Below are 26,474 nucleotides of genomic sequence, written 5' to 3'. Positions count from 1 at the left end.
ATCCCTGTATCCCAGTGCTCAAATATCCAGTCTGTAAGGGACTGGGATTGGGGGGGTGCCCTGGGGCCAGGTTGGAGGTGGGGCTAGGGCTTGGGCCACTCTGACAGCTAAGCTCCATGGTGGAGACTAACTCTTCCAGGGGTGGGGGAGGCGTGTGAAATTAGTTTTATGTGGTCTCCTTTACTTTCTCTTTGTAAAGCCCCTTGTCCTGTGTAATGCCCCTTGCCCTCCCCTTGGGAGGATGCTGGGGAATATAGGCACTAACCTCCAGGAACTGACTCTTGGAGAGAGCAGTGGAGAATTTAAGAATTTAGTTCTGCCAGTGCAGATGTGCCTTGGTTCCATCCTCCACGCCGAGCTCTCCCCTTTTCTCTGCAATCCTGCATGGCACCTAATGTGGAGACAGGCACGCTGACGGATTGACAGACGGACTGACTGCATGATGAAACAAGTCCTGAGATGCTTTGTTGTGCTCTATCCTACAGGTTAATGGAAACAGCAAAAGAAATGACTCGGGAGTCCTTGCCTATCAAATGCCTTGAAGCTGTCATCCTGGGCATGTATCCTTTGAGTTATGTTTGCTTAAGTTTACTCCATAGATGGCGGCCTCAGAGTGAGGCCGATTGTGCCTTCATTGTCCTAGATTCGCAGAGATGATGCCCATTGTCTCCTTGGGGGAAACTGGCAAGCTCCCCTGGTGCCTCTCTTTAACTTTCACCTTCTGGAGTTGAACCAAATCAGAGCTTGATGGGACCATTGTCTATGTAACCTGTTAGCTGAAGCCAGTACCACTAGCTCAGGCCACATCCGCTGGGCACAAGGAGAATTCCAACTTAGAGGGACTAGAGAGAGAGTGTGTATCATTATCTTTTGCATTCATCTGGCTTTATAACAGGATAGACACTCAGGAGAAATAGGATTATCCAAATGCATCTCTGGGGAAGATTCTAAGAGTAGACTGTGGAGGAGACCAAGCAATGGCGTAGAGTCCTGACTCCGCAGAACATAGAGCTGAAACAAGGGTCTGGTCTCTCCCATACATTCTGTTCCATTTTCCACAGACTCCTGGCCTGGCCTAAGGGGAAGATGGTCCAGAAAAGTTGTGACAGCACTGACTTAGTTAGTGATGATGGCAATAAAACATGATCTGGCACAAGAGCAAAGAAACTTGTGGTCCTTTGGGTTGGACAACTGGAAGGGGGCAATAACCAAGGAAATGCAAAAAGACGTGAACTTGGTAGATGGTCCCAGGTAAGACTGGTTAGGTCCTTGAGGGCTGTGCTGAGAAGTGGGAACTTTCTCCAGAAGGCAATGGGAAGCCCACGGGAAAGATCTGGAGCAGAGGCATGACACGCTCAGGCATGTTCTTTAGAGAGGTGGTTCTTAGGGCAGATTGAAAGGCAGACTGAGCTGTTCCCTGAGAGAAATGGTGGTGCTTGAACCATGGTCCTGGCCATGGGAGCGGGTGTGAGGGGACATCAAGGAGACAGTATGAGGTCACATGAGGGCACATGAGGGCAGGAGTTGATGAGGAAGGAATCAACCAATACAGCTTTCTGGATTCCAGATTGGGTGACAGTCTGTGGAGGATGGGCTGGATGGATGAGGGATACAGAGAGGTGAGAGACTTCTGCCCAGGAGCCATAAAGGTGGAGGAAGGAGTTGGGGAGTCATTGGCACCACTTGTGGGCTGAGTAGCTGTAAGAGTTCGAGGAGACAGAGGCAATGAGCCCACATTGCCGGCTTGGAAAATTGGGTGATCGGATAAGTGTGCTGCAGCCCAAGGGAAGGATGTGATGGGGAGAGGTGGATTCAGGGGGAGATGAGCTCGGATTTGAATATGTCCCATCTGAGACACCTGTAGGTTGTTGAGGGAGGGGGTGTTTAGAGTGTGGCGCTCAGGACCCGGGTCTGCGCCGGAAATAGAAATTTGGGAGCTGTGAGTATTTAGGGGGTGGTAGCTGCTGTTCAAGGAGTAAGAAGAGAAAAAGATCAAGGATGGATTCTCACTACTTTTTGCTTTGGTTGGACACGGTGAGCCTGTGATAGAAAAGTTAGAGAGGTAGAAGGAAAACCAGGAGAGAAGAAGATTCCAAAGTCAGCAGAAGGACAGGTGACTCCAAATCGGACTGGGGACAATAGGACAGGTGCAGTCTGTTGGTTTGGTCCCCTGGACGTTTTCTAAAATATTTTTTAATGTTTATTTATTTTTGAGAGAGAAAGAGGGGGAGCGCAAGCTGGAGAAGACCAAAGAGAGAGAGGGAGACAGAGGATCTGAAGCAGGTTCTGTGCTGAGAGCAGAGAACCCGGTACGGGGCTTGAACCCATGTACTGTGAAATCATGACTTGAGCCGAAGTCAGACGCTTACGCGACTGAGCCACCCAGGCGCCCCGGTCTGCTGGACATTTTCACGGGAAAGGCAGTTTCTGGCCGTCTGCAGCCTGCAAAACACTGGCCAGGCCTCGTCTGAAGTACGATTGTCCACAGGTGCCCAGGCTGACATTTGAAAAATGGAAACTTGAGCCGTATTGAGGCCCTGCCCCACTCTCTTGTCCTACCTCCATCCTGCTCCTCACAAAGGAGATGAAACGTGTGCTGGGGAGCCCAGCAGGAGGGCAGAACAGGGTGGGGACAGCAGATGGCCCAGGGCCCTTTTGTGGCAGGAGTCAGCCACAGCTGTTGGGCACAGCCCCCTGCAAGTTTAATGGGGGTGAACAGTTGTTGGGGATTTGCCGGAGGGATCAGTGAGGGAGAGCACAAGCACGGGCCCTTCCCTAGGTGGCCCAGCTACCCTCAGACTCTGCTGACGGATGTCCGGGTGTACCTGGACAGAGGTCACCTTGCTTTACACAGTAGCCGTGTCCCTGCGCAAATTGTATAAACCCAAACACGATTTTGGCTTACTGGGATTACTTAAATCTTTAGGGACTGTGAGGGATACACCTGTGACCAGCGTCTGGGCCAGCCCAAATGAGGGGACAGTGGCTCTTGGTTTTCCCTCGTTCTTACTGGTGTGACGTTTTAGAAAAAGGCAGAGGAGGTGGGAAGGGTGCAGAAACATGGCTCACGCTGCTGAACTCAGGGAAGTTTGACTCTTGGACACAGACGAGAAACCCAGACCTGAATTCTAAAAGTTACAGCATCTTTGTCTTTTCCCTTTGCTCTTTGTCAGCACCCCTGTGGCCCACTTTTCTCCCAAGCACAGGGAAGGACATGGCTTGAGTCAGATGTCCGTGTCTCCCACAGGCCCCTCTGCAGGTCCTGGGAGGCAAATGGCACTTCAGCAACTTTGAAACAGGTCAGCTTGGCTGCTGCTTAGAGCCCTGTGTCCCCTGTCTTGTCCTGCCTTGTTTCCTCTCGTCTGACGTGAGGCCACTGTTCAGGATTCGTTCATGGAGAGCCCCTTCTTTCAATCTTGCCTCAGTGCGTGCTCACACTCTCACATGCCTGCTGGAGAGATAGACCTTTGGTTCCAAGTTATCTTCTAATTCCGGCAGCAATTTCAGGGGCCTCGCTGACCCTGAAGGGGTTAATCATGGTACCAAAGTTCTGTGCCGGATTCAAGTGGCAGGTGTGTTCTTAGAGGTGGGGTAGGCACATGCCCAGCCGGCTAGATTCCGGGTGGATCTTCCAGGAGCTTGGGCACTGCTGTCTCCCTCTTCCCTAGAAACCATTCCTTGCCCTCATCCTTGTCCCCTCCTTCTCCGAGCCCAGGTCCTCTAGGTCCCAAGGCTTTCCTGATTGCCATCAAGATGGAACAAATCCTTGAGACCGGTCTTTCCTGCACCCTCCTCACTCCCTCTTCTCCACGTGGCCGACTCTACTTGTCCCACGAGACTAACTTTGGCATGGTCACCGCATGACCTCTTCTCTGCTCTCCCCGCGCGCTGGGCTTACCTCTCTGACAGTACACATCACACTGGGGTGGTTCCTTTCCATTTTATCGAGATCCCATTGATGTACAGCACTGTGTAAGCTTAAGGGGAACAGCATAATGGCTTGACATACGTATATAGTGAGTGTGGGGGTTTTTAACTGCAGTAAAATATTCATAACACAAATCTACCATTGTAACTGTTTCTAAGTGCACAGTTCAGTGGCATTGAGGACATTCATGCTTTTGTTCAACCGTCAGCACCCTCTGTGTCCAGAACTTCATCTTCTCCAACTGAAACGCCCATTGAACACTAACTCCCCATTTTCTCCCCTCTCCCCTGCCAACCACCGTTCTACTTCTGTCTCTCTGAATTTGATTACTCCAGATACCTCGTAAAGTTCAATCGTACAGTATTTGTCCTTTTGTGGCTGGCTTATTTCACTTAACACAATGTCCCTAAGGTTCATCCATGGAGCATGTGTCAGAATTTCCTAACCTTTTAAAAAGTTTATTTATTTATTTATTTATTTACTTATTTATTTATTTATTTATTTATTTATCTAGAGAGAAAGAGAGAGAGTGCAAGAGAGGGGCAGAGAGAGGAGAGAGAATCTCAAGCAGGCTCTGCACTGTTAGCACAGTGAGTGACACAGGACTCAAACTCACGAACTTTGAGATCATGACCTGAGCCAAAATCAAGAGTCGGATCCTTAACTGACTGAGCCACCCAGGTGCCCCAGAATTTCCTAACTTTTTAAGGCTGAATATTCCATTGTATGTATTCTCCACATTTCCTGGATCCGTTCACCCGCAGACCCTTGGGTTGCTTCCTCCTTGGAGCTGTTGTGAACAAAGCTGCTATGAACATGGGTGTGCAACTATCGGGTTCGAGTCCCTGCTTTTAGTTCTTTGGGGTACATACCCAGAAGTGGAATTGCTGCATCCTATGGCAATGGTATGTTTCATTTTTTTGAGGAACTGCTGTACTGATCATATTGTGTCCACTTTGAGTCTGTCTCCCCGAGAGACTTACAGAGAAGGGTTGGATTCTTCATCTTCGGCTCCACAGCCCCACCTGTGGGCTGTCTGGCACAGGAGATGTGCACCCAGTAAGTGCTTGTTATACTGACTAAAACAACTAAGGAATGCCCTTATTCCAGCCCCAGAGAGCTCGTCCCAGAAAACAAGCAAGAATTGATGTAAGAGGGCTCAGAAGGATATGATTTCACTCCCTTCCTGCCGGTTAACGTCACATGGGGAAGTGAAAACAGGTAACCATTTTTATAGAGAGGAGCCCTCTGTGCCTAAATTGAGGCTGAGGACGAGGCTGACCTCAGGGCTGCGGGCTGGCTTCTATTAGTTCCTGTCTTTCAAGGGAACCTGCGTTGGCCCCCACTGATGCAGGAATGTATGTTCACAATGGAGGTTTATCCATTCAACAAGCATTAAGCAAGCACCTCCTTGTGCCAGGCCTGTGCTATGCCCCGGGGAACACCAGCATGTGAAACAGAACTCCTTGCAAGAGGCAAACAAATAAACAATTACAATAGTGGGTGATTAAGCACCGGCTACTACAGGGGTTCTTGAGTGGGAGTGGGGGTGGTACTTAACCCACACAGAAGAAGGTCAGAGAAGGGAGAGGAAGGGGGAAGGGATAGCAGTGAGGCTGTTCCCGTTGAGGTGCAGCCTGTGGAAAGAGGATAGGGCCCACAGCATCCTTATCACTCACAATTCCTAGGAGTTCCCAAAGGAATTGAGTCCCCTGCCCTAGAAGGCTGATGTGCAGTGAAGCCATAAGACAAGTTATACCACAGTTGGGGGCGTCATGCAGTGCGAAGAGTGTTTAGTGGCATTTTGTTGAAAGTTTCGTAGGTCGCTTTGGTCTCATAGCTTTGTGCTGTAAAGGCCATTTAAAAGTCATTTAGGAGTTTCAGTTACATTTGACTTCACATTATGAGGGATTATACGTGCTGAGGGCACAGGTGTGGATGCTTTGGGGTCCCAGTGTATCCTTCAAAAAGTCACGGGTCGCCCTTGGGTCCGTGTGCTAGTCCAGGGTGTGGCGGAAAGGAGATTACACAAAGGAATAATGAGCAGGGGCTGAATCGTGGCAGGACTTTTGTAAGGGATTTGGGCTAAGTCTGGGGAAGATGAGAGACACTGAAAACTTAAGCAGAAGAGCTGACGTGTACCAAATTTTGGCTTGAATAGACCACTCTGGCCTTTGTGTGGAAAGCACGTTGGCGGGGGGGCAAGAAACGGTGAAGAGAAATGCTCAGAGAGTGGAAGACCGTCTCTACTAACTGAGCACTTATCATGCCCTGGCCACCATGTTCAACACCTGGATGATTATTTACCTTAGAAACACTCTGGAGTCACCAAATGTTTTCAGCAGAAAAGTGACGCCAGTGAGTTTTCCGCATCACTCTCCAGAAAACCCAGTCCTGGCCAGGGCTATCCTGGGACTTTGAGATGGGCTCGTGGATGTGGCACTTCTTGCCCCTGGCTCCAGCGTGTGGAGGCACGGGGGGTAGATACTTGGAGCTGCGCTCTGTGGGGGTTACTGGTCCCAAACTGAGGCAGCGGTAAGAGGCTGAGTTAGTCCATCCAAATGGGCTGATAAGTGGAGAAAGCCAAGCTGTGATCCCAAGCGCGTTGGGGATGAGGGGAGTCTGTGGTTTGTGTGCTGGAGGCAGCTTTCTGTGTGGTACCCAAGGCTGTCGACATGGGTGTGCCGGGGCCTGTGAGAGGAGCAGATGAGGTGCAGGTATGAGCTGTTCTGACACCTTGCCATCCAGCTAATCAACCAGTCTGTTTCTTTTATGTCCGCATTGCCTTGCCTTGATTCTGGTTTTCATTTCTTCTCTGGAGCATTGCAGAGGCTTTCGGTTCCTGGTCTGTCCCACACGCTCCAGCCAGAATTAATGTCCAAGAACATCATTCTGATTACATTAAAAAAGCCTTTAATACTCATCATGCCCTGTAGAAGACTGAGGGAAAGGGAGAGATCATTGTTTCATTTTGCATTTATTTAGTTGCTAAAGTAGAGGGCAAGTTTTTCTCTTTGTCCCATATTAACTTGGCTCTGATATGCACTGTATACTAGGTACTCAAAGATATCAAGTGAATCCTTTCTAAAAGGATCAGTCTCGGGGCGCCTGGGTGACTTAGTCGGTTGAGCGTCCGACTTCGGCTCAGGTCATGATCTCGCGGTCCGTGAGTTCGAGCCCCGTGTCGGGCTCTGTGCTGACAGCTCAGAGCCTGGAGCCTGCTTCGGATTCTGTGTCTCCCTCTCTCTCTGACCCTCCCCCGTTCATGCTCTGTCTCTCTCTGTCTCAGAAATAAATAAATGTTAAAAAAATTTTTAAAAAAAGGATTAGTCTGGAAAGGTAAGGTGTGGGCCCACTCAGAGGCAGAGGGATGGACACTTTGCCCGTATGGGCCACTTCCATTACTGGGAGTCCAAGCTCTGTGAATTTTCAAGGTCTCCTTTCTCTTCCTTGACTCAGATGGTCTAAGATACTTAACCAATGGACAGCCTTCCATCGAGCGATTCCCCATCAGCTTTAAAACCTACTTCTCAGGAAACTACTTTCACCATGTTGTGCTGGGGATTTATTGCAATGGCCGCTATGGCTCACTGGGCATGAGCCGAAGGGCTGAGCTGATGGACAAGCCGTTGACCTTTCGGACTTTGAGTGACCTCATCTTTGACTTTGAAGACTCCTACAAGAAGTACCTGCACACAGTCAAGAAGGTCAAGATTGGGCTGTATGTCCCCCATGAGCCTCATAGCTTTCAGCCCATTGAGTGGAAGCAGCTGGTCCTCAATGTCTCAAAGATGTTGAGGGCTGACATAAGGAAGGAGCTGGAGAAATATGCCAGGGACATGAGAATGAAGGTAGGTGCTGGGAAGACAGATGAGCAATGCAAAAGAGTTCTATCCCTGTCTTCTGTCTCTTCCTCTTGCCTCATGCCCCGTGTTTTTGGGACGGTCAAAATCTCCTTGAGGTTGTCTTACTTAGTAGCCACCCTATTAAAACAAAAAATCGAAATCATTCGCTATTTGACACGGATAATTAAAGTTTCTCTTTGCATATGCTACTTCAAACACTGGAGCTAAAGTTGATTTAGATGTTATAATTACAGCAGTGTCTTGGCCTACAATTCCTTCTATGCAATCAAATCTAAAATGTTAGCCATTTATTTTTATTTTTTTAATGTTTGTTTATTTTGGGAGACAGAGAGACAGAGTGGGGGCAGGGGCGGGTAGAGAGAGAGGGAGACACAGAATCCGAAGCAGGCTCCAGGCTCCGAGCTGTCAGCACAGAGCCCGATGCGGGGCTCGAACCCACTAACCTTGGGATCATGACCTGGGCCGAAGTCGGACGCTTATCCGACTGAGCCACCCCGTCGCCCCAAATGTTAGCCATTTTAGATGAAGGTTATAGTTTTGTTGTGTTCTGTCTTTATTATAACAGGGTGATCAATCATCCCAGTTTGTCTGAAACTGAGAGGTTTCCCAGGACGTGAAATTTTTAGTACTTAAAACCAGAAGGGCCTGTGCACAGCAGGATGAGTGGGTCAGCTGGTTTATCATCTCTTGCAGAGTTGCATTATATCTCTGCTTTCTAAGTTGCAACGCGTTTTGGCATAAAATCCTGACCCAGTGTCACAATAGGAAAGAAGCATGTACTGTGCTGGCTTTATGTAAACTACACTCGTAAAGCCTTCTTGCTTCTGCCGTGTCACTTCCATGGTGACACGATGCCTGCTTGTCCCTGTCCCTCCAGGGCTTGTGGAGTCACTGAGAGAAAGCCTGTGCCTACACTGAGGACCACAGGGGAAAAGAGACTATGCTAACCTCAGACTTAGTTCTGTTTAGCTCTTGGGGACCTGTCATTTTCACTCTGAGGGACCTGGAAACGAGATTCTTGATAAATTGAAACCACTCTGTGCATGTGTGTGGGGTGGGAGAGTCAGAGGAAAAACAAGCTGGTTTCTGGAACGATGTAGATGGGACTTGGCTTTCACAAGACAACACCCAGCACCCAGATGCAGCCTCAGGGGAGCTGAGGCCTTGGGCTCTGCTTCTCTGCTGTGGAAAAGGGGGCACGGCATAATCATTTCAGCCCCTGGGAAGTGGTACCTTTGCTCCTTGCCAGTGTAGACTGAGAGAGGAGCATCTGTCAGACCTCCTGTTTGGAAGGCCTTCCAGCTTCAGTGCCTTCTAAGCCACGGGATCTTGGTGGGCTGAGGGCAGGAAGACATGAGGGCGGGGTCCTTCAGGAGCCCATGTGGTAACTCCTTACATCTCCTTCAGATCCTGAAACCTGCAAGTGCCCATTCTCCAACCCAAGTGAGAAGTCGGGGGAAATCCCTGTCCCCCAGAAGGAGACAGGCAAGCCCCCCGAGACGGCTCGGCAGGAGAGACAAGTCGTGAGTAGTATTTCCTCTTTCCCGAAAGCCCAACACACACATCCGTGGGGTTGTCCTAGCCCACGGGGACGAAGCTGTGTCATGGGCCTTGGCATCTAAAGCTGACCGAGATCTCCAAGAGGACCGCCCCTCACGCAGGGGGCATCCCCTGTAGAGAAGGATCCCCCCTGCCCGTCACTCCCATTGCGCTGACGCCACCACCTGTCAGCTATAGACTCAGAAGAGCCCAGCCCCAGACTGCAAGAGATGAAGGGTAGCCTGAAATCCTGGCGCCATGGGAACAGCACTGGCTTTAGAATTAGGAAGCCTGGGTCTGGGGCCAGCTCAGCTCCTTCTGAGCTACGTGATGTTAGGCATGTCATGTAACCTTCCTGGGCTTCAGTTCTCACAGCCAGAAGAGCGGACCGTTAGAATCGATGAAACCTTCCTAAAACCCCGCAGCCCTCTGGGCCCAGCAGAAAGCGTGATCATGGTTTGGATCACGGCGTCAGAAATACCCACTTCTTCTTTGCTGACTCTAGCTCCCCTGTTTTAGCCCTGAGGCTAGTGATTCCACACCTACTGCTTAGGTCAAAAGGACCCACTTGAGAAGTGACAGATTGGAGAAGCTGAGGAAGCCCAAAGTAACCAGTGATGATCCACTGGCAAATATTTGGGCCATACTTATACAGGGAAAAAATATTACTTTTATTAATACCAGCAGCGTGCTGGGTCACAGGAGGCTCTCGCCGCACCAGGGATGATGTGGGTACAGCGCACAGTGGTCTAGGCTGAGCCCGGGCTCTGCTGCTCATTAGCCTTGTGGCCTGGGGAAGCCCTTCCCGAGGATAAAAATGCTGTCCCTGCCCATCTCACAAGGAGTCATTAGGATCAACTGAGAAGTTGTAATGAGAGCGGTTTATTCGTGGTGAACTGCTTTCACGCAAGCACGTTATTATTGTCACGTCCACGCTGTAGAGTAAGAAGGGAGAGCTGTAGTTTTCACTTTCAGAGGAAGAAAGCCGAACACTGTGCTGTTTTGTAGCTGGTCGGTGATGGGACTGGGGCTGGAACCCAGGTCGGCCCTGGGACGGTGGCAGAACAGGGAGTGTTGGTTCTGCTTTTGGAAGAACAGGACAGGATGGGGTGTTGTCAGTTTCGAGGAACGTTCCCTATTTGTCCTCATTCCCCATCCCACTGCTGAGCCCAGGGTTCGGCTTCTAAGCCAGAAAGGTGTTGGCTGAAATGATGGGGGTCCTGGCTTTGAAAGGGGAGGGATGATGAGGTGGGTGCGGGTTGGGAGCTCCTGTAACAAGAGAGGTTGGAGAACAGGGGGGCTTCAGCATGGCTTTGTCCTTTTAGGGAGCAGGTTGGCTTCAGATCTTTCACACATGCCTCTGACCCTAATCCTGCCTCTGATGCTAATCACGGCCCTTGACTCTTGACCCTGACCTTAAATTAACCCTAACCCTGTCTCTCCCCACTCTGTGATGTGGTCATCCACCCATTGACGTCCCTGAACAAAGTAGCAGTTGTCTCAGGGGACTATGAATAAGTCAGCCGTTCCCAGAGGGTCCTGTAGCATAGAATTCCAGAAGTAGGAATCTGGTTACTCAAGAAGCAAGGAAGGGGCCCTTTCCTTTGATTTGTTAGCTTTTCTGCCCCTGGAGGGGGCTTCCCTTTGAAGCTCCCAGTATACAGTCCATTGAATAGTCCATAAAACCCTGCTTTGCCCTCTAAAGTCCTGAGCACATGAAGTCCTGAGCACTTGAAACCCTAAGCATTCTATGTCATGGATTGATGCACAGAATGGCAGCTGTGGGTTTTTCAAACGATCCCTGTTGGATCCATTTTGCTTGCACCCACAGGAACTCTGCAGTCCAAGCCATGTTCAGGTTTTAACCTGAAAAAGTTGCCATGAGTGTCCAGGAATGGTAAAGCCAGCAAGATATCAGAAACTGGTTGTGGAGACAGTAGTCAGGGTGATGCGCCGGGTGCTGGGCATCTGAGAACAGTGGAGGAAGAAGGTGCATTTGAGTCTGGACTGTGGGATTTGAGGCGCTTCTCAGGCATCCTGGGACAGTGTCCTAGAAGCTGCTGAGAGTGCAGTTCTGGAGTTTGAGGAAGTTGAGGAGTAGAGATAATGACATTAGAGCCGTCTACTGAAAAGTGACCGTTGAAGCGAAAGTTGGATAAGTTGATGAGGAAGGAAGGAAGTGCTGGCAGGCCCTGAGTAGCCCAGAGGAAGAAAAACCAGAACAGGAGATAGGGAAGGAATAGGCAGAGAGGATGGATCTGGAGTGTTAAGGAGCCTGTCTGCACCTGCAGGAGACAGCTGTTAAGGTTGTTGGAGCAAATGAAGGGGGGAGATGAGGAAGAGTTTAAGGTAGATGAGGAGGTAGAAGTTGACAGACTGTACATTAAATGGCTTTTATCCTGCTGGTGAAGGATGTGCGTCATCGGGTGGGAGTGAGCGGGCGGGTGGGTTACCCGTACAGGGTAGGAGGGTAGGAAGGGCTGCACACAGCATGAGGGCCCAGCTGAAGATGGATGGAAGGATCCACACCCTGTCCTCAAACCTGAGCAAGCACAGGGTCCTCAGAGGGCTTGTTAAAACAGGTTGCCAGGCCCCTTCCCCAGTGCTTGTGATTTAGCTGTTGTTCTGGCAGGTTCCCAGGTGAGGCTGATGCCGCGGGTCCAAGACCACTCTTGGAGATCCATGGTTTGATCAATCAGAATGAGGGAAGTGATCAGGGGGTTGACTTTATTTTTTATTTTTATTTTTTACTCTATTATTATTATTATTGTTATTATTATTATGAGAGAGAGAGGGAGAGAGAGTCTTAAGCAGGCTCCCTGTCCAAGGTGGAGCCCAATGCAGGGTTCCATCTCACGACCACGAGATCAAGACCTGAGCCGAAATCAAGAGTCGGATGCTTAACCAACTGAGCCACCCAGGCGCCCCAAGGGGGTTGGTTGACTTTAAAACACAACAGAATGTCAAGATGAAGGTACTGGGTCTGCTGAGGCCCGAGCGTGACTCCAGACCGGCCTGGGCCTCTAGAGATTGAGGTGCTGAGGTGAAACTAGGGGGTGTGTCCCCAGCCTGACCCTCCAGCGTGGGGCTCCACTGAAGACACTCTGGGAGGAGCCCGACTGTTCATCCTCCTAGGGGTCAGATAGAGAAACTGGTTTTCAGTCACCCCCAGGCCATGCCCGTAACCTAATCTCTGGCTACTCTGTCACGCAGCCAAGGCAAGCGACCCTGCCTGCGCCTGCAGAGGACAGCGCTCAGACTGCCGCAGTTGTGAGTGTAAAGCCACCTTGTAGTGTCGGGGCCCCACTCGTCCTCTCCACTCCTGTCCACCGGAAGCACGGAGCGGGCCTGGGGAGGGGGAGAAAGTCACTAGGGAGAGGGGGGTAGTCATTGGAGGGATCAGGAAGGAAGATCTGCAGGAAGATGGGGATTCAGTTCCTCTCTCTTCCCTCTATGTCCCGAAACTGACCCCAGCCTCAGCAAGACAGGCCCCAGGAGCACAGAGGGGACGGCTCATGGTTCAGTGAAAACATAAACTTTTCCAAAATGGTGGAGGGTAGCTGCAACCAGCCCCTGAACCCCCAGACCCTTACCCTGCCCCCACAGCCCTTTCTCCTGGGCACAACACTGGTTCCCAGGAGTCTTCCTTCATCAACTTTCCCCAGCGGGTCAGGCTTCAGGCATTTTCTTTTTCACAGCCAGAGCCGGGGCGGTGGGGGAGGGGTGGGGTGGGGGTGGTTGGAAGAGTTTGACCATCAAGAGAGGCCAGGTGGCTTGTGGGATCCTGTGGACCATTTTATATGAGCTGATCTAGGAAGACCATGGCCATCCTTGGGAGTGGAAGCCCTTGCCACTTCTTGTTCCAGTTTGGAGGTCAGGAGGGGAATCTAGAGGGCAGACATCTTGGCTGAAGTTTCAAGTGGATCGAGGTATCACAAGGAGAGAAGATTCTTTCCCTAATTCCTCCTCAACCCTGCTTTCTGAGTTGCAGGGCTGGGTAGGGGCTACCAAGTAGGAAGAGAGGGGACAGAGAGGCAAGAGTTGAAAGTAAAATGAAGGGCTGCGTGAGGCAGGGAGCACAAGAGGGATGGCAGCCCCTCCCTCCCCCTCCAGATCCCAGCTTCCGCCATTGCTGCAGACTAGAACCCAGGGCACCCTGGTTCCTAGAGGTGTGTCTGGAGAGGAGCAGCTTCTCAGCTTCTACCCGTGGCCTTCACCAAGCAGGCTTTTCTCCAGGTAATCTTGATTTGGTGAGGAAACGAAAAAGGGATGCATTTGGTTGTGACCCAATAACTCCACCAAATTCTGGCCGTCCTACCGTCGAATGGCCAGGACTAGGAAGGGTTTGTGACTCTGTCACTGTGTTATTTTTTTAGCATTACGTAAGGCCATCAAATCATTTCTAAATGTGTTGGGTGCCATATGAAGCTTGGGAGGGGCCCAAATGGTGGAATATTACCATAACAGGCAAGAGGCCCATCAGCTGTGGGGTCCCAGCCCCTTTCTGTGCTGGGATAATTTTAGTGGCTTTATATCCCTGACGACCTCATCCCTACAGCTGGAGCTACTTCCAGCCCTGCATTCCTCTCCATTTTTGCAGTTGTCTGAATAATCATTCTGGAAAGGAGGTTCAGTGTCCCCGGGGTTGACAGAAGAGTCAGCTGGGTTGGAGGGCGAGTGGTGAAGACTGCATTAGTGTCAGATCAGGCAAGGTTTTGAGAGGGAGACAGGGACCCTCCCCCCTCCCCCCACAAGTCCTTTGTCGCACTCGGCTCCCCTAGGAGCTTTTAAAGCAAACCTTCCGCACAGAACCATCAAGTTGGCTCCTCTGGTTCTAAAAGAGACAGGGAGATAGACGTTGAGATCCACGTTTGAAAGGCCTGCTGTGCACTTCCACAAACTCCTTCCCCATGCTGGGCCTCCCTCCCCTTTCAGCTCTTCGCTGAGGGCCGCCATGGTGCTTCTCAGCAGCAGCCAGACACCCTCGGGATGGGGGGCGTGTTGGGCACAAGGGTTAGACCTGCGGTGGGAAGGGAAGTTTTTGCTTGTCACAGTGATTATTCTCAGGGGTCCGGGATGGTAAACTTCCTGCAAAGCTCATCCTCTTCCATTAAGAAGCTTTCCACCTAAAATGCCAACAGTTGCCCTCCTGAGAACCACGAACGCTCCCGGGGGGGCCCTTCTGTCTCTGACAGTCCGCAGCTCTTGGCTTGTTGCCGATGGGCTGAACCTGGGAGCTTAGGGGGTGAGTGGACAGTGGTTTTCTGCCTGGGCTGCCTGTGTCAGCATGAAAGCAGCTCATTCCAGTTGGAGCAACCGCATGGAACATTCTTCTCAAGTGGGGCAGGAGTCCCTAAGGACCTATGAGAACATCTCTGTTCTGTCTCTGCTGTCTGACTCCCCTTCCTCCTCCATCCCTCCTCTGCTCTTTTTTGCGGTTTATGGTCCTTTTCCTCCCTTTGTCTTCCCCTTTGGTTTCCCTTCTTGGTCCTCTGTCTCTGTGGCGGTCTGTGGCTCTCCCGGGCTTTGCTCCCCCTGCTGGAGACCCTCAGGCTCACAGAGGGTTACTAAGCTCCATCTTAAGATCTCCCTCCTTTCACTGCTGGCCCAAGCTCCACAACAGAGTTCCTGCCCCATTCTATCTTGAAGGATCACACCAGTTCCTCCAGGCAATTGCTCAAGTGAGGCCATGATGTCATAACGAAGTCATAGAGAATCACCTTGATTCTAATTGCATTGAAGATACTCTGAATGAGGCCTACGAAGTCATTCTCTTTGGATTCCAAATGAGAAAACGTCCCAAAAGGTGGAAAGGAGAAAATTTTCTTAGCATGGAAATTAGAGGGGACCCCCCCCAACACACACACACACACACACACACACACTCACACACACACAAAGAATAGAAAGGCTGTGGAAGGAGAAGTAGGATCTTCTGGATGATGTGGAGTTTCCTTCTAGAAGCCCAGACAAGGTAGTTTCAATGCAGAGGACTGCCCAGCTTAGCTCCCCTGGGATTTCATAGGGGCCAAGGTCCCTGGGGATGCTTGGAGAAACCGGGATGGATGGGGAGTCTTGACAGGAGAGACCTCCTGAGGCTGAGTGAGCAGGGAGCCTCCTGCAGGTCAGATAGCACTGGGGGTCCTGGCCGGGTTCTCCGGAGCAGCAAGGAGGGGAATCGCAAACAGTGGCTTGTGGCGCTTGGTCTCTGGCCAGAGCCTCCTGCCTCAAGAGGACTTGGAAGAAAGGGCAGATCCTGGAGAGTCTCTTCTGGGCCCAGTCTCTCAGGCTGAGGCCTGTTTGCTTGCATAGCAACTTCAGCTGTCTGCCCTGCAGCTGCCAGAGGGTGCCTGCCATCCTGGGAAGTAGGGCGTGTGAATGAGGAGCGGGACTGGCTTTGAATGAGGGTGACAGGTGGGGAAGAACCAGTCCCCCCCCCCCCCAGTGCCCCTCCAGCTGAGGCCTACCCAGATAGGTCATAAGTCCTAAATCGGTGCCTGGCCTGACCTGATTCCTGCCAGAGTAGACAAGAGAGGAGGGTCTGGGGTCTCTGCTTGAACTAGTAAACGCTGGGCCAGCACCATCCCTGGTTTAATCTGTTCCTCACCCTTAACGCTGAGGTCCGAGAAGTCAATGTTAGAGTTGCACCGTTACTGTAGAACCCTCTCTAGAATCCTGAGTCCACAGAGAATACAGCTAAACTGGTCCTGATGGGCATGTTTGTGTGGGAAGGTGAGTAGATGAACACGTGGGCATGTCCACTAAGAGTCCACTAAGGGGCTCTGACCTTGGGGAGACAGGAGTAAGCAGTACGAACAGAGTGGTGGCCTGTGCGTCCCAATCAGGCGGCCCTGAACTGGACATAGAAGGATAGTGTCCCTGAAGTATCCTCATACAACAGAAGCAAGAGGCAGATTTCCCTCAGAAGGAAGGGAATGGACCTTAGCTCCAGGGAAAGCTATTCGTCCTAGTAACCCAAGATCTACGAGGCACTTGGCACAAAGTGCTGCTAAATGAATTCTTGTGGGCTGGGGCGCCTGGGTGGCTCAGTCGGTTAAGTGTCTGACTCTTGATCTCAGCTCAGGTCTTGAGCTCAGGGTCATGAGTTCAAGTCTTGTGTTGGGCTCCGTGCTGGGCCTGAGGCCTACTTAAAAAAAAAAAAAAAAAAGAAAAAATCCTGTGGGTGAGAAAGTAGCAAGCAAGCTTCAGGAGCCTGTTCTCCCGGCTGCCACCCAGGCCCTCTGACCTTTGCTCCCCCATCAACTGCCAAGCAGAGAGGGGGTGGGCGTTGAAAAGTGAGGAGAGGAGGTGCCCCAGACACAGGCCTTACACAGAGTTGCAGAAAGGGGACTGGGGATTCAGGGCGGATCCTGTAGGCTTTCCTTCCACTTCCTGCTTCTTCTCTTAAACCCGGTCTCACACAGACACGTGGCCCTAGGGTGTGAGGTCCCCACTTCAGTCCCCGACATGACATGCTGCCATGAACTTTCTGGTTCCGAGCCTCCTTGTGGCTTCACTGGACACCAACATCCAATCTAGCCAAGCTCTTCCTGGGCACCGAGGCTGCCTCAGGGTGTGAGAGACTCGAGGTTCGACGTGATGGTTCACTCTCCCCAGACTCTCAAGGTTTAGGTAGCAGTGGTGAACACTCCTAGCATTTTATAGATATATTTGGATAAAGTGAACGAATCACAAGCCATATGAGATTGAGACAAACTGGAAAACTCAAAGTACCATACCTACTCCCAGCTACCTGGGATGAGAGGTCACGTTGAAAATGTGGGGCCACGTCAGAAGAGCGTGGGGGCACCTGGTTGGCTCAGTTGGTACAGCATGCGACTCTTGACCTCAGGGTTGTCAGTTCAAGCCCCGCGTTAGGCGTGGCTTACTTACAACAGAAAACCAGAATGTGAATTTCCACCATGTGCCAGACTAAGGTTTCTGTGCTTCGGAATACCTTCTCTATGGAACCAGCATAGAGAGCCTACCTACCTTCTGAACGGCCTCTACTGTTCACACGTGGGACCAGGCCATCGAGCAGTCACCCTAAGTCACCCTGGATATGCTTACATGACAACAGATGAGGCTGGGACCATCCATTTGTGTGCTGAGGGAAGTGCCCCCTTCTTCCTTGCACAACGTGTAGTACTCGAAACGTGAAGTCCGCTACCCCATTTTCCCTAAAACAGGAGGCGGGCTGAGAGCCCTTCAAAAGGAAAGGTCTTTGAGATCTTTTCCTTGTCTGGACTGGGGAGGGGTTTGGAGAAATACGTTGTTCAGTCTAAAATAATAGCCGTGGATCTGATGAGAGGTTCTGGGCAAGTGCAGATCCGGCTGAATCATCATCCTGGTGCTTGTGTTTCTTAAAAATATATCCCTTTGCAGAATTCTAATTATAGCCAGGGGAGCACTTGGAAGAGGTCTCTCCACGTACAAGCTCTGGCCCTGAGACGAGCTGGCCAGGAGGGAACTGTATTTCTGGCTGGGCCCCACAGGCACTTCTGCCCTTCTGCCCTTCGCCAGGCCAGGAAATTGCAGCCAGTATCACTGAAAGAAAAGGGTTTCCTCTTTCAGGCAGTTCACTGGGGATCTCAGTTGAACTCCTTTTCTGCCAGTATTAGCCTTTTGTTCTCCCCTGGGTTCTGGATGCCTAGGGGGACATGGTCGGGAAGTGGGATACAGAGGATGGAAACCATCTAGTCCCTTTCTTTTGGAAGCCCTCAAGCTCTCTGTCATTGCAGAACCACATTCCGCTTTCCAAGCAGGCAGGTTCCCCAGGCGGCTTTTAGAGGTAAGGTAAAGCTCTTCCTGCACAGGGGAAAAAAAAAAAAAATTCTTCCTACATGTTAATTCTAAGAATGTTGTTATGGTGATTTGAATTTCTGGCTTAGGACTGTGTTTAAAACATCCCATCATAAAGGTAACATAAATGAAGCCCTATCAGCCATTTACACATTAGTGAGAACTTGACCCGAGTCTATTGAGAACTACAGGGTATTCAACAGTGGGGATTCCTAGGTGAATTTACTTGATCCCTGCTGTCGATTTGTTCAGTCTCCGAGGCAGGGATAACGATTATGAACCTGCAGGATTCTTTCGCAGAGGTACCAGAGGACATACCCTAGCATATAGGGGCAAGGAGTAATGCATCGTGAGGGAAGGAAAGTGAGAAGATGCTTAGGGGAGAAGTGGCATTTGGGCTGGACCTCGAAGGTATGACAAGAAGGCATGGGGGAGGTGCAGAGACGGGGGTGGTTGTGGTATATATCCTTAGGTGCTTGGGAGGATGCTTTGGGTGGCCAGCAGGAGGATGGATCGGTTTTCTTCGTGGTTAAGGGCATGGGCTCTAGATTCTGGGGATGAGCTCTGGCTCCGCCGCTTGCTAAACGTGTGACTTTGCTTTCCACAAGTTTGCTACCTTTCAGTGCCTCGCTTTCTTCCCCTGTATCAACCCCATCAGGTTATGGTGAGAATTAGTTAATCCCTGTAGACCTCTCAGAGCAATGCCTGGTGCCTAGTTAGTGCTAACTAAATGAAAGCTATTTATAATGGTGATTTCTCAGCACCTGGAAGATGGGGGTGGGGGTGGGGTGGGGAACTGGTGGAGGTGCTAAGGAAAAGTTTAGAAAAAGGAGGCTAAAGACCCTCCCCCAAATTAAAGTACATCTGTTTTGGGGGGTGCCTGGCTGGCTCCATTGGTAGAACCTGCGGCTCTTGGTTTCGGGGTTGTGAGTTTGAGCCCCACGTTGGTGTGGAGATTGCTTAAAAATAAAATCTTAAAAAAAAAAAAAAAATAAAGTACATCTGGTTTCAAGGGAGCCAGGAGTGGACCAAAGGTAAGGGTAAAGTTTTAGGAACACAGACTTTGAAAAACGTGGTGAAAATTGTTTCCTCAGAGCTGATGGGCTCCAAGGTGAGGAAGTCAGGCAAGTGGGCAAAAAATGGCTTCCAGGCGGTGGCGTAGCGGTGGCTACCTGGACCGTGGTCCCCGGCGAGCCCACATTCCAGGGCGGAGCGGCTAGGGTGTGTTGTCTTCTAGACCTCCTTGACCCTGTGGACAAATCCGGCAGGCACTGTTGGTCACAGGACTGAGGGAAAGGACATAGGTCAGTGCAGATCTGTTCCAACACCTGAGAAACCAGGTTAGGCTCCTGTCTTGCTAGCGCTGTTCTCACACATGAGGGTCAGCACATTTATTGGAGTTTCAAGAAGGAGAGATGTGACTCGGTGTTGAGAAGGAGGCCAGGTCGGGAAGAAAGCATGGGCAGGAAAGGTGCAGACACTGGGGTGAACCCACTGGGAGGTGCTCAAGGACCCTGGAGTGGGGATTCTCTTGGTAAACACAAGGAACAGACAAGGGGAGATCTAAAGAGCCACTGTGGCTTAGGTCCTACACAGTGTGCAGGGCTCCAGGGAAGAAAAATGACTCTAATTTTTTTTTTAATTTCTTAATGTTTATTTATTATTTTGAGGGAGAGAGAGAGAGAGAGAGAGCGCAAGAGAGACCATGAACAGGGGAGGGGCAAAGAGAGAGGGAGACAGAATCTGAAGCAGGCTCCAGGCTCTGAGCTGTCAGCACAGAGCCCGACACGGGGCTTGAACTCATGGACTGTGAGATCATGACCTGAGCTGGAGTCGGATGTTCAACCGACTGAGCCACCCAGGCACCCCAGAAGACTGACTCTTACAAGTGAGTCTCCGGACTTGATGCAGGGTGTGGCCACATCTCCGGAGTGGAATGCTTGAGAACTTTCTAGGCATGTGTTCTGACTCCACATGTGAACCTTCTTCAGGCCAACTCGACTAGCATCGTGTCTGGACTGGTGTTGTATTAGTGAGTTAATGGAGGGAAAGAAATGATACAGGTCAGGCTCAGATTTGGCGGCAGGTGAGGTTGGGGTGACTTAATCATGATTCGCCATGATGTGAAAGAAGGTCGGCGGAGGTAGTGGGGGCATCTTACTGCTCTGCCTCTTTATTGTGCTGCCGTGAGGGCCGAGCTCCAGCCATCGCTTCCACAAGACAGAAAGAAAAAATGATGAAGGGCACATGCCATTGTTCTCTGAACAGGCGTCTGGTAACCTCCACTTTAGTCTCATTGGCTGCAACGTAGTCCAACGCCTTGCCCGGCCTCAGGGGGCCTGGGAAGTGTAGTTTGTATTCTAGGCGGCTCTGTGCCCGGCGAAAAATCTGGGTTTTGCCAAGGAACAATGGAGGAGTGGAGTGGCTGTTGAGGATGTGGGTGAGTGGATGTGACTCTGCCACACGGAGATGATTAAAAACGTGAGGTTAAAAAAAAAAAACAAACCCATTCAATACAAATGTAATTTATATTTGGATAAGGAATATATGCTTGTAGTACTACTCCCAGGAAAGACAATGTGGAAATTGTATTTTGATTGCTCTAGGAAATGACCTCCATTTAATCCTTTTGTAAAGCAAGGAATGCATAGGGGTACTTCAGGCTTTTCCATTGGCAGGTGAATTTTTGAGTGCTCAACTTCCTAAAAGTGGAGACCATTGAGGAGGGGAGAAGTAGATTTGCCTTTCTAGGCACCTTTGCCTCACGAGGATGCAACTTATGGGGAGTCTCTCTGAAGGAGAAAGTCCCATATTCGCTGTCTGAAAAGATGACATACCTCAGGCAAGGAAACCAAACAGAGACTTTATTTCAGGCTGTATGAAAAAATGAACGAGATACAAATGGACTCTGAGCCAGACTTGTCTGCAAGAGCCCTGGTTCTCTCCACGTTAGCGGGCTGAGGGCTAGGGCAGAGACATAAATGTCAGTTTGAACCCTCAGGCAAAAGTGTCAACTCAAGAATGGTCCTGACAGTGGCCCCTGGGGGCTACTCTGCCTGTGGCTCTGTTTATAGGGAATGGCTGATGTCTAGGGCACTATGGCTGGAGGACACCATCACCCTGCAGCTCAGAAGCCTTGAGCTCTTTGATGCGGTGAGCAGGGGTCTACATGTAAGGAAGCATTGAGACTTCTGTCCACTGGCAGCCATATTTATCAGCATCATCTGTGTACGTTGGGCACCATGAGCAGAGACACAAAGAAACAAAAGGCATGATTCCCGATCCATAAAGCAGGACACATGATCACGCTGAGAAATCAGCCCCATGCAACACAGAGACCAGTTGATAAGTTCTTTAGTAATGCCACATAGTCAGGGAAGGTTTCTTGACTACTTTGAATAATCAGGTTTCAGAAGGGATGTTCGTAGACTGTTGACATGGGATATGTCTGAAAAAAAGACAGAAAGGGAGGGAGGTGAAGAGGAAGAGAGTGAGAGGAGATGGAGGTAGAGGGAGAGACAGAGAGAATGAGAATATGTAGGGGGTAGAACTTGTTGCCAAAATGTGAAGCCTATCCTTAAGCAGCACCCTAGATGGAAGCTAGCTGTTCATTTCTGGCTCTGATAACGTTGAATGAGTTGGACCACGTTCATGCCAAGGGAAAACTGTTTGCTGTTAGGAAGCCTTTCAAAGGATAAAGCAAGAAACTTTTAAACAATTATATTTTCATTTTGGTCTCTTTTCTTCAAACACTTAAAACAAGGTTCACGTGTAGTGTAAAAATGTCTTCAGTCTTCTTATAAACTTTTGAATTAGGACTCACTAGCCACACTGAATATGCTAAAGTTGGTTGTTTTTGTTTTGTTTTGTTTTGTTTTTTTGTTTTGCTAAACTTGGTTTTTAATCTCAGTTCTCTCTTTTCAAAGAGGGTAGGAGGCTCACTGAGAAATGGGGAAACTGTGAGCTAAGTCATCGAATGCTTAGGCATAGTTTTATATTGGGAAATCATAGAGGAAATGTCTTTAATGAAGACAGATGATGCACCCTCTGATTTTCCTTTACCAGCTTGAAGTACTTTCTTACATGACTTCACATAAATGCTTAGTACTTCAGAAAATGTATTTAGAGAGGAGATGATTTGCCACTGAATGAGTTTCCACACCTGACATGCTTTTTCAGATGAATTGTAAAGGATTTGCCCCGACTTTATGCATTCAGGCCTGAACAGTAACCCTCTCTCAAAGATAGTAGAGAATCTCTCCCTGCGAATCTGTCACCTGAGAGGTCTTGAAGTTAGTGGCTGGGCTTCCCCCGGGGCACAAACACCAGGAAGCTAAGAATTCAAGGACAATCTGGCTCAGGTTTTTAGTTCTACCATATTAGATGTAACTTTTTAGACCCTTGCAAGGTTTACGGATAACTGGGTTTCAGAAGTTAGAGTGTGACTGAATTCAGGCTTCAGGTTGGACAAACTCATTTGGCAACCCCAAAATGCTTTTGAACTGTACATCAAAAGCCTGTGAAAACGTTCCCTAGATCCCATAGAAGTGGACCTGAGAACACGAGGTTGAGCTGGGAACTCAGGCTGGTGGGGGGGTGGGGGTGGAGGGGACAAGCACCAGAAGGGTTAGGAGAAAGAAACAGAGTTCCCAGAGTCTAAGTGACCTTTCTCTCTCCCATGCCCTCACTCTACCACCTTTCTTGGTCCCTTAGGCCTGCACTGCCTGAGAAGAAGGTGGCTGACCTCAGCACGCTGAATGAAGTGGGCTACCAAATCCGAATTTAGGCAAGCCATATCAGCCAACAAGGGGGCTTCTCTGGTGCTTCTCTCTGCACTTTACCCCAGCATCTTCAGGAGGAACTGCAACTATTTATGGAGAACCTGTGGATTTTATTTTTACGGATTCACTTGGACGTGGAAGCGGAGTGGGGGGCAACAATTAACTTTGAAAGAAAATTCACGAAGGGGCAACCATGGAAAGGCTGAAGTAAGAAAGCCCACTGCGGTTGGACTGACTCCCTCACTACAGATAGAAAGGGTAATACCATAAACTGTAGTTTTATATTTTCCCATTCACCTGTTTTTGTTTACTTGCTTTTGAACATTATGCCTCACCGGTAGGAAATGTTAATGAAACCCTCCCTCCTACTTTTGATATAGTAAGGTAACTCAGTCAGTATTAATGTCTTTTTCAGCAATAACAGAGGCGAAGATTGGTGGGATTTTTTTTTTTTTTAAGCAGTCAATATTACCTCAGCATCTTGACATCAGATATGCAAACTTAATGGTGTTTTCATTTTTTTTATATTCTATTTGTATTGCTTCCCCGATATTTCCAATGGGGATCTCCACAAAGTTTGGAATTTTTTCCTGGTGCACACATAATGAGATTTAAGGTTATTATATCAAGTGTTTTACTAAAAAAAAAAAGCACTGAAACTCTTCTGGCAGTATGGGAAACTATTTTCAGGATGTTGGAACTACTTCTTAATCTTTCTTAAAGCATTCACGGACAGCGGTTTCTGTTCTTTCAAAACAAAACAAAAAGCACGTGCAGGAGGTAGTCTATGTTCTGTCACTGACATTTAAACTTTGCAAACTCCAGCAAAAAAGAAAAAAAAAAAAGCACAAGAGGTCATAGCGCCGTGACACAAAGTGAGCAATATTGCAGCGACCTCTGACAGTCACACACTCAGAAAGGCAGAGGCCCGCAGTGGATCAGTAGAGAGCCTGGAGAAGCAGATAACCTTTCTCTTCAACGTTCCATCTGATTTTTGAACTCTGAGTCAGACCTTGATTCTGAAGGACTCACGGCTGGCAGAGACGTGTTCCGATGTCTTACATTAAGACCAAGCGTGGCACGATGTGATCATTTTCCAGTACCTTGCTTTTTAAAGTACCACTTCGTGACATTTAGGAACTAGCAATTGGAAAATGCAGTGAATGAGAGAAGCAGAACCTTTTTTAAAATGGAAAAGTCTCTCAGGTACGGTGTTACACCTTATAGCCTGATGTAGTCCATCAAGGGCAGGAGGAGTATGTGGCCTGCATATGGTGGTCACAGTGGAACTTCCGGCTGCGGGCCACACAGAGGAACTCTAACAGCCAAATCTGCGTTAGCAATATCAGGAGTATGCTTCTGTTGCATCTGTGTTTCCTCAGCCGCCATGCCAACTCGCGAGACCCACAGGCGTATTTAAGTGAAGTCTACTAGTCAACGAAAGTGTTATTTTAGTCTCAGTGCTTCCTCTCTGGCTTTCTTTCACTGAAGGTGATTTCAGAAAGGGAGTAAAAAAAGAATCTGCTTGATTCTTGACCAGTAAAACCACCGAAGGTGACTTCGTCCTTTGGCCACGTATGCACGCGCTCGCTTTATGCTAAAACTCAATGGCATCAACAGACAGTATTTTCTTGAAAAAGAAGGACATTTAATGTCCTTTACATGAAAAGTACCGAGTAAGCATACATCTCAACTAGGTGAAGATACAGAAGTTAAAAATTCTGAACTTGATCACTTTAAGAATACTATTATCAGAGTTTAAAATGAGGTTTCTTTATATGTCTTCGTAAGGCAAACTCATTTGAATTAGTCAATTCGTTCTTCTTCTAAAACAATCCCGACTTAGCTCCTTTTATGTATGAAAAACAAGATTTACATATCTTCTGTTTATCAATGTGAAATCTTGTTATCTCCAGTAAGTATTTATACCACTGCACTTACACCACTGCAGTATAAGTAGCTTAGAATAAGGATTTTCTAAGAGCCTGGAATAGGATTTTCCAAGTGTTGCTCAAGTACTGTCCCATCCAAAGTAGAAAAGGTCAGTAGTTGCAGAGCCTTGTTTCCCACAAAAATGGGTAAGAGAACAGGTACACAGACCATTTCTAATATTCTGATGTATAAGCCTTAAAACTGCCAACTGTCTTGATGATTCAATTAGTCACCTGATTTTTTTCCACTCCTTGACTTTAAGATTCATTTCCCCAAAGCAAGTGTTCGTGGCAGAAACAGGAAAATTAATTTAAAATACTCTTAGTTTTCATTCTGTTTTCAATGCCTATGGAATTATGTTAATTTCTAAAAGACTTGAGACAGGCACCAAACTCCTAAATTCTAGTGCAATAATTTAATTAAAATGATACTAAGGTTAAAAAAAAAAACAAAAAACAAAAACCATGACATGATTTACCCCCCAAAATGGATTTTAAGACTGGCTATAATTCAAAAGATAAAAAGGAAATCTATGAGATGATTTGAATCTAGTATTTAAAGTTATTCATGCGAGAGAAGTTTTGTGCTCAAGCCATTATGGGGATACATGGCAAAGTTTAAATGGATGACAGAAATCTTGATTTTAGACTACATGTTGTGCTGTTTTGAGTACACTTTATTTCAGAAAGTGATATTTAGTATTTTCTATACACTTTGAAATCATGAGCATTTCACTTTTTCTAAGTCAATTATTTCATAAGGATTTTATTAATAGATATTGGTAAATAGAACTTTGGAGATCTTAATTCTGTATTCTTACTATACCCGAGGCTTTTGTAAGCTATAGTTTTATGTACAACCTTGTACAGTTTTTTTGACACACAATTCAGAATCTTGTTTATTCTCCTGGACTTTGTTCTGGCCAATACATTTTTTTTAAATCTTTAAGGAAAACTGTGATTGTTTTAGTGGGTATTTTTCTAAGTAAAGGAAAACTTGTATAATGGTATTTTAGAGAATGCCAGATAAGTGCATGTTTCAAGTTAATGTTTTTCTCATCACTTGTATGTTTATACACAGCATGGGACTTTAATAAAACCATCCTGGAAACTGAAGGATTGTTCTTCTTCCAAGAATGTAAGATGGTGTGATTTATTTTTTTTCTTGTCCTTTGACTACATACTTGTCCTGGCAAACGTGTTTATCACTGTCTCATCCCTGTCTTCTTCCACAATTTTCAGACTCTTTATTAAACACTATTCTGTTTTGCCACATCTTAATTCACTTACATCTCAGCATCACCCTAAGTAATACAGGCTCAGGGTAATGAAATAGTTTAGAAGGGGCAACAGCCCAGCATATGCAGCTTAGCACGCCTGCCACAAAACCTTCAGCCATAGATGCACTAGTGTAGTAATTTATTAGGTGATTCACAGGGACACAGTGCCAATGACTGGACTTTTCTGTTCGTTCAACCCCTTGAACCCTCTGGATCTCTAACTTGGGTTTTTAGGAAAGCAAAGGGTTAAAAGCAGACAGCTGCTAAATTCCAAAAAAAAAAAAAGAAAAAGAAAAAAAGACAAGATTTCAAACATGCATAGTATGTTGATATCAAAAGGTACAGTA

General features: G+C 48.4%; 1 protein-coding gene across 9 annotated transcripts in view; it reads left to right on the top strand.

Annotated features, from left to right (window-relative positions):
• The window catches only part of VASH2 (vasohibin 2), a 49,883-nt gene that overhangs the window by 15,020 nt on the left and 8,389 nt on the right, over positions 1-26,474 (top strand). For 2 of the 9 annotated variants that reach the window (XM_042975587.1, XM_042975581.1), the window contains 6 exons: positions 486-556; positions 7,388-7,779; positions 9,202-9,317; positions 12,547-12,603; positions 13,447-13,569; positions 22,849-23,210. In XM_042975587.1, coding sequence (XP_042831521.1) covers positions 486-556; positions 7,388-7,779; positions 9,202-9,317; positions 12,547-12,603; positions 13,447-13,569; positions 22,849-22,921 — 832 coding nt within the window. In that variant the 3' untranslated portion in view covers positions 22,922-23,210. Of the gene's footprint in view, positions 1-485; positions 561-7,387; positions 7,780-9,201; positions 9,318-12,546; positions 12,604-13,446; positions 13,570-22,848; positions 23,211-26,474 lie in introns of those variants that run through there. The other 7 variants (XR_006213778.1, XM_042975582.1, XM_042975584.1 and 4 more) reach the window with 7 other exon arrangements.

Source organism: Panthera tigris, chromosome F3, assembly GCF_018350195.1.
Source record: "Panthera tigris isolate Pti1 chromosome F3, P.tigris_Pti1_mat1.1, whole genome shotgun sequence".
NCBI lineage: Eukaryota > Metazoa > Chordata > Mammalia > Carnivora > Felidae > Panthera > Panthera tigris.
This window is presented reverse-complemented; position numbering and strand designations above follow the sequence as displayed.